This window comes from Lynx rufus, unplaced genomic scaffold (genome assembly GCF_022079265.1).
Source record: "Lynx rufus isolate CCGP_SWC_20201006 ecotype Redwood Valley unplaced genomic scaffold, mLynRuf1.p SCAF_5, whole genome shotgun sequence".
NCBI classification, from domain to species: Eukaryota; Metazoa; Chordata; class Mammalia; order Carnivora; family Felidae; genus Lynx; species Lynx rufus.
The window spans coordinates 152,908,564-152,916,904 of NW_025814867.1; the positions used below are offsets into that span (position 1 = coordinate 152,908,564).

Consider the following 8,341-nt stretch of genomic DNA (forward strand, 5'->3'; position numbering starts at 1 on the left):
ATCCCAGGTCAACATCCTCTTTCCACGGATGTTCCGTAGTTCCAACGAAGGGGCCGCACTTCCCCACTCCCTATGAAGTTGCTCAAAATAGACACTCCCGTGGGATAGTCTTAGCAGAGGTGTAAGCCCTTGGGGACTCCTGTTTCCAGCGCATTCTTGCCCCCCAGTATTCACTCCAGGGCAAACTAACATGTCAAGTGTTGAGAGGTTTAAACGGTTTCCAGGTCTCCCCTTGTTCAGTGGTAACCCTGGCCTGGTGCTTTCTCTGGCCGTGTTTGCATTTGCCGATTCGGCGCAGGTCTCCCATACTACCTCTTGAAGACCATTTACATGGCAGAGCAGAAATATGATATATATGAGAGCAAATCTCAGAATAATATGCAAACACAAACCACAGTAGATGCAGTTCTAGCTTACTCAGTACTTACAAGCTCACTTCATATGAAGAACAAAGACTTACGTTTTGTTTGCCTCAGAGGACGCTGGACCATTTGCTCACTATTAAATCAATTTAGGCCAAAGTATCTTCAAAGAACACTGTACATGTTCAAGTATTACAAAAAAAAATTAAATACTCCACTTCCAAATTTTAAGAAAACTCTGCAAGAACAAATGTGGAAATTCTTGTAATAAAATATAAGCCAGGACTTAATTTATGTGCTTCAAGAAATTCTTTCATAATTGAGTTTTTATTCGTTGTTCTGAGGATCAGTACAGACAATTCAATTTGTACATAATTCTTAATGTACGTACCGAAAACCTAAAAAAACCATGTAGCTGTGGTTCTTTTCTCAAAGTTATTCCAGTGACCTTCCAGCTTAAAATTTGGAGGCAAATTTCCCTTAACAGTATATCAAGTACCGGTATCTTCAAATGTTGATATGCTGTTACACTGTTAAGTCCCATTAACTCACAATTTAATGTCATATACGCTACATACTCAAATTTTCAATCTCGCACAGCACATTAACAAAGTTACTAGGAAACTGGACTACCACGACCAAGATGTTACAGAATGCACAAAATTCTGACAGGGAGAGCCAAGATCAAGGAGTGGTTTTCTTTAGGAAACAATTCTACCAAAAACAACATGGGAATAGAAGTAATTTAAAATGTTCAAGACATATTAAATGCACGACTGACTCCAAATTGCCATTTAGTATGCTTGGTATTATAGGATATAAAAACTACCCCATCTATGGAATGTTAAGCTGACACCCAAGACGATCAAAGCCTCCCATATTCAATATCCCACTATTTTCTGGTTGTACCAAAAAATAAACAACCAGCAAATGATTTCACCTCTTAAAAAAAAGCATTTACACTTAAAAAATGGGATGAGGTGGGATTCCCTCCTTCTTAAAAATGTTTCTAGAGCTACTAAAAAACTTGCATTTACAAAATAGTTGATAAAAATATTCCTCTGGATTGTACAAGAAGGGAGACAGGGACCACTGGTAAGACATGGGATATGATACTAATCAGACTTGGCTTCTTTCTCTCCTGCTTCATCAGAGGCTGGACTCTGCAAATCAAAGAAAAAATAATGATCAAATATTTGATTTCTGGGTCACTGTTACGATCTCCAAGATCTTTAAAACTTAATGCAATGTAAGTTTTACTTCTATGTAATTACAGGTGACCCTCGTTATATGTAGATTCTGTATTTGTAAATTTGCCTCTTCACTAAAATTTGCAACCACAAAATCAATACTCATGGCACTTCAATAGACTTAAAACTTTCTTTGCAATGCCAAACATGCACATTCCCAGCTGGGATGGTTGCTTCAGTTCTAAACAGGTGCCTTTTTTGCAGTTTATTTAAAGTGCCATACATTTCACATTTCTTTTTCTGTGCTTCTTGATGTTGACTGGACTAATATGATACCATCTACTACGGCTAAATGCAAGAAGGTTGGGATGTGCCTTATGGAGAAAATACATATGCTGGACAGCATCATTTCGGCCTGAGTTCCAGTACTGTTTCTGTTGGCCCAGTTCAAAGCTGATGCATCAACAACACGTAGTCAACAGAAACACATAGATTATGCATCAACTGTTTGATGGAAACGTGATCAGAGTGCAGCTAAGAATCTAACGTCGTATTTCCTCCATGTGCAATTTTTCAGTATTCACACAACCTTCTAGAACACAACCACCATGAATATTAAGAATCAAGTGTAGTGTGATAACATGTACCGGATGGTCAAATTCTTCCCTAACAGCTAGATTAGTAATCTCATCATAACATCACGGGATATTTAATGTGTGGTCAGAACTACAAATTAAAAGTAAATTGTGGCAACAGATTTCACAAGTTAGAAACAAGTGGTTTGTTGTTTTAAGATTTGATCTATAAATGTTTTTAAAATACCATACACTATTTATCTTTCCAGGTTTAACCATTAACATTAAAAAAATGCTTGGCTTAAGAAAAACTATTTATTGAAACCTGTAGCCTATTTGTTTAAGAAAAGGCCTCTTCTCGTGGCTTAAAAACGTAACGATTAGGGACACCAAGTCTTTTTATTTGCTTGATCTAAGTTATTATTTAATCCTAAAACAAGTAGCCACTTTTAAGAAAAATGGACTTATCTGAAATGAAAGTGGGAAAAATGTCCCAAATGAGGAATGGATTCAAAACATTTTTGAAGCAATATCCAAAATAAAAACATGATTTTTAACAGTTCTATAGATGGCAATTTCAAAAATAAGGGCCTAAGTTGTTTGTTTAAACAATATCCCAAAACATGAAAGAAAAATGAGTGTTACACCATTTGGTATATTAAACCTTTTAAAAATTAACTCACGTCAGTAGTTATTATAACGAATCCTGCGTACAACATACGCTGTACTTGTGTGAACTTGTTACTGGTGAAATTCTGAGCATATTAAAAGTTCTTATTCACTCCTTTAAAAAAAAGCCATCTGGGGCGCCTGGGTGGCGCAGTCGGTTAAGCGTCCGACTTCAGCCAGGTCACAATCTCGCGGTCCGTGAGTTCGAGCCCCGCGTCAGGCTCTGGGCTGATGGCTCGGAGCCTGGAGCCTGTTTCCGATTCTGTGTCTCCCTCTCTCGCTGCCCCTCCCCCGTTCATGCTCTGTCTCTCTCTGTCCCAAAAATAAATAAACGTTGAAAAAAAAAATTAAAAAAAAAAAAAAAAAGCCATCTACCTACTGATTTTAAATATCTAATTAATAAAAGCCATCTGTCTATTCATTTAATGTTACTGTACAAACCTTTGTTAACATTGTAAGAAAAAGACAATAATAAAGACGGTCTTATCCGCTACATAAAAATATACAACAGATTAGCTATGGTTCAGAGTCAAATCAACAACACACAGCACTTCTGACCTCCTCGTTTTTAGTTTCTCCATTTTCTGCAGGTAAGTCTTCTTTTGTTTCTTGGTTAGCCACTTCAGCCTGTTTTCCCTTTGCTCCCCTTTTCCCCTTTGTTTGCACTTTTTTGTCTGAAGATTTCTCCTAGGATACAGTAAGAGTATATTTTAAGTAAAAACTTGGCACCAACATTTTCTCAGTTGCTATAGGGCTAGTATCCCCACAAGAGTTGCAATGTCAACACGATGTCACACATCAGCCTGAGATCCAGAACACATCTTTTACGGAAGACACTCTAAGGTCCATCCCCACTAGTCAGGACAACATCGTTCGCTAAGAACTCTAACCGCACTGGCATTATCGAGCCTCATTAGACTTCTGTTCTCTAAACCTAAAGCCTGAGCTACAATCCTCCTCTGCCTTCTCAATCACCCACTATTCTCTGAAGTTCCACATGAGCAAACAAAGGAGGAAATCTCTTTCCACTGTAACCCTACCCATCCCCAAACTTCTTTTAAGCCTGAATAATAATCAAATTGTCATATATCCACTGTCCTGACAAGATGTTCACCCTCACAGTAAGACCATTCACCTGAACACAGCACCATGTTGTGTGGTCAGGTTGACTATCCTGCTACAGCTAATCCCTTGATATTATATAATGAGTAGCTAAAAGGATCAATTTTGAGTTTATCGTTTTCATTCAGATGTTTGAAAAATCTGAAAAGCACAGGTATCAGTATGATGATAAAAGAGGTTCAAAAATGTAAACCACTTTTAAGCAATATTAAAGTGTTTCTGGATACCCTCCATCAACGGGGAAGGAGTTTAAATCTTGACATTTATTCCCTGTAAATGAAGAATGCAGCAACAGCTAAATTAAGTTAGGTCACCAAGGAGTTGTATAAAAGAGCCCTAACAGTACTGACCAATATTTGAATTAAACAGCCACAAAGACATGCAAACAGGTCAAACGATTTCAATGCTAAGGGGGCGGCAGGGGGAGGGAGGGGGGACCAGTATAATGTATTCTAAACCAATGATGGCATTCCATATATAAAGATGGCATGACAGCCACTAATAATACACGAATAAACTATAATTTCTGAGGACTGCCCGGGTGGCTCAGTCAGTTAAACAACCGACTTCAGCCCATGATCTCGCAGTTCGTGAGTTTGAGCCCCGCACTGGGCTCTGTGCTGACAGTGCAGAGCCTGCTTGAGATTCTGCCTCTCCCTCTCTGTAAATAAACTTTAAAGACTAAGTTTCCTTGTTAGCTGTCAACACTCACATGAGGGAAAATAATAAAATTAAAAAAAAAAAACCCTATAAATTATAAATATAAATATTCAGGACAGCACCACTCATACTGGTACCATGAAGTATCACAATCACTTCTGTACTTACAAAACCATTCTTCTGTAATCTGATCTCTTTAGATTTCTCATTAATTTTGTAACCACTAGGGCACTAATGTAGAAATGTAAAAACCTTAAAAATGGAAACAAAATATACAACAATAACCTGGACTAAAGCAATACCACTTTTAATTACCTATGGCAAGACAGATGAAACAAATCAATGTTTTCCTAACATATGTATGTTTCAACCCTTAAAATAATTCTGAGAGTTTTATACAAGTTATAAGTACATACACAGTGGCAAACATATACTTTGAAAACTGTGTCAGGGCACCTGGGTGCCTCAATTAGTTAAGCGTCCAACTTCCGCTCCCTCGGGTCATGATCTAACAGTTCACGGGGTTTTGAGCCCTACATCGGGCTCTGTGGGGACAGCTCGGAGCCTGGAGCGTGCCTCCGATCCTGTGTCTCCCTCTCTCTGCTCCTCCCCCGCTCACTCTCTCCTCTCTCTCTCAAAAATAAATAATAACATTAAAAAAAAAAGTGTCTACACTGTAATTAATACATCAAAATATTTACCTTCCACTCAGGCTTTGAATTGGATTGCCTCTGAAAAATGTATTCTAGAAAGTAAAATAAAACTAAGCCCTCCAACCCCACATTTTTCCTTTGGCAACGGAAAATTTGTCAACTGAGTTGACAAATTTGTTCCTCAAGGAAGACTTCCTGTTGGCCTCTCATGGACAGAAAGAAAAAAAGTGATTACACCTGATGTCCCAAACCCAACTGAGGATAAAATGTGAGGATAACATGAGGCTAACTTTTTTCACCAAAAAAATTTGTAAAGTAAATCAAAATATAGGACAAGGAACAGCAAAAAAACCTAAGAGGGAAACAGTCATACTACTTCAGCAAATTGGTTTATTGAAAGAACTCAAAAGCATCAAAGACGGGTAATAACAGTACATAGCTCATTCTATCATCATGCAACAAGATCCACTATTTTTCTTGGCCATTCACGGAAAGTTCCCAGGCTACTTTAACTTCTTATACAAAGATGTACTGCTTTATCCTCTAGTGTGAAAAATACTAAATTAACGTACCATGCTTACACCTTCTGCAAATACTTAAAAAAAAAAAAATAGAACTTTCTACTGGAAAAGTTAAGATTTTTCTCAGTTCTGTACAATGTTTAAATAAAGAAACGGAAAAAAAAACCTTTGGCCTATGCAGTGCTAAGCTTCCATCTACGCTTTTAGAAAAGGGGCCTAACACCACAAACTCTCACTTAAGCTGTGAGTGAACAGTAATCACACCATGAATTTCCCCTGAAGACCACAGGGCTTGGCAAAGGGCGGTTTCGATGCTCCACCTCAAATCAAAGTTATAATGATTTACATAGATTTTGTTTTCCCAACTTTTCAAACATATACTCAAGAACAATTTCATTCCAAAGACTTTCAAAGTGAACAACCCAATCTCGAATCTACTCCAGGGAGACAACTATAATGTTGTTTAGGATTAACTCAAAAGTTTCTTCGGGTGAAAAGATGTAGGGTACCCCTCTGAACACAGCTGTTCCCCCTCCAGAACACCAAAACAAACCCCTTACCCCTGCACACGGGATTCCCTGCACCTTGGCTTGAGAACTTGATACACCAAAACCTACGTATCCCCTTTCTCCCGGTCGCGATCCTGGCTTTGATGTTTACCGTCACAAAAGTAGGCACAAGTATGCATCGAACGGGCAAACGCTAACCGTGACGTACAACGCAAAGACCAGATATCAAAATTGTTAGTATTTTCACTCGTCTTGAGTCTTGAATTCTGCAGCACCATGAAGGTAATGCGTTACGCTCCCGTGAACCAGTAGGACCAGATCCATTATTGTTTACCCAGGCCAAGGGGTAAAAAAAAAAAAAAAAAAAAAAAAAAATTGGTCGCTGCAATTATAAAACTTAAATAAGAAAACAGGAGATAATTTCCACTTTTCGGGCAAGTGTAACATTTGATTACTCTGAGACTTTCAAAGTCAAGATCTTAGTCACCAACAATGTCACAAGGCCTTAGAGTCGCCGCTGATGACTTTTTATTAAGAGAAAGTCACGCGTCGAGGGGCGCTGCAGCATTTCGAACACACCGCGGTCCCTAAGTTTGAAACCTACCTTTCCCGCCGCCTTTTTTGGCTTCGCTTCCACTTTTGCAGGAGCAGGTTTCTGAAAGGCAAAGGTAGCACTGAGTGTCTTCACTGGGCACGACCCCACGGAAAAGACACGCTTACGGGGCTCGCTTTACTTACAGCTGACAACCTCGCCGACCTCCTCTTGGGCTTTAGGAACAAAAAGGAAAAGGAGCAAGGAGTGAGCGGGGCAGTGCGAATGGGCCCCACCCCCGGGCACAGGCGCGGGCTCTTACCTCCTCCTTCGCCGCCCCCTCGGCGGAGCTGACCTGCGGAAGGAAGCACACGGACCAGTGGGCGCAGCCCGCAAACAAAAGTGCCCGCGCGCCCTGCGCCCGCCCGCGAGAACAATGCCCGGCCGCGTGACGTCAGCGGCTTCCCGCCGCCGCGTTCGAATCTCCCACCCGGCTCTTCGGCCGCCGAACGTTCCAGAACATCGCGACCGGGCGGCCGCCGCCGCCGCCGCGCGAGCGCGCGGCCCGCTCGCCCGCCCGCCCGCCGCGGGCGCCGGGCCGCCTGCCGGGCCCTGCGCCGCCGTGGGCGAGGCGGGACCTGAGCCTCGCGGGGCGCCGCGGCGGGCCGGGCGGCGGAGGGCGCGCGTGCGAGCCGCCGCTCACCTTCCTCTTGGGCATCGTGGCGGCGGGGCGGGCGCGTGCCGGGTGCCTGCGGGCCGCCGCGCGCCGAGAGCCTTCGCGAAGCTGGGCTGCCTGGCCGCTACCGCTCCTCCCGCCGCCGGAGCTGCTGCGACCCGCGGCGGGGGCGGTGGGAGAACCGGATGGAACCGGATTGGGAGCCCGCCCCCTCCTCCCCCCGCGTCCCCCCGGCCGCTGGCTCCCCCTCCCCGCCGGCCGGGCCGCCCCCCGCCCCCGCCCCCGCCCCCGCCCATTGGCTGTGAGGCCCACCGAGCCGCGGCCCGCGCCCGGAATAGGTGAGGCGGGCCGTCACTCGACCACTGCGCCCCGCCCCCGCTCCCGGCGCCCCCACCCCCGCCCGGCATCTCGCGGGGCCCCAGACCCAGGCGAGGGGGGCGGGGCCCCAGAGGCCGCTCTCACCTCACGGTAGTTTGTTTGAAGCCGAGCCGCAAAGTGCGGTCTGCGCGGCGATTGGGGGAGCTCCGCCACGTGATCGCCGAGTGGCCCCACCCACAGCCTCCCTAGTTACCTGGGCTCCCCCGGCGCCCAGAGAGCCTCAGGGATTGAGTCCGTCCCTTTTAGGAGTATTGGGAATGGGGCATTTATAGTTAGTCTAATAAACTGGGAAGGGAGAGACGATGGATTCAAGTACGAGCCAATTCTCCCTTTTCGGTCGGCAAGAAGGGCTATCTGTGGGCCCTAGTTTCACAGGCCTTCGGGAAGCCGGCCTCAGTGCGCAGGCGCCGGAGGGGAGGTCGTGGGAAGGAACGCTGGCGCGCGGGCTCAGCTCCCCGTGCCACTGCGCAGGCGCGGGTCTTTGCGACGTCTCT

General features: G+C 44.3%; 1 protein-coding gene across 1 annotated transcript; it reads right to left on the reverse strand.

Moving 5' to 3' along the window:
- Window positions 1-1,449: 1,449 nt before the first annotated feature.
- On the reverse strand, window positions 1,450-7,876 carry HMGN1 (high mobility group nucleosome binding domain 1). The gene is made up of 7 exons (XM_047100487.1): window positions 7,782-7,876; window positions 7,497-7,620; window positions 7,116-7,148; window positions 7,000-7,029; window positions 6,866-6,916; window positions 3,355-3,483; window positions 1,450-1,525 (listed from the first exon to the last, which is right to left on the reverse strand). The coding sequence occupies exons 1-7, from the start codon at window positions 7,874-7,876 to the stop codon at window positions 1,478-1,480; spliced, it is 510 nt and encodes a 169-aa protein (XP_046956443.1). The 3' UTR covers window positions 1,450-1,477.
- Between the last annotated feature and the right edge of the window lie 465 nt (window positions 7,877-8,341).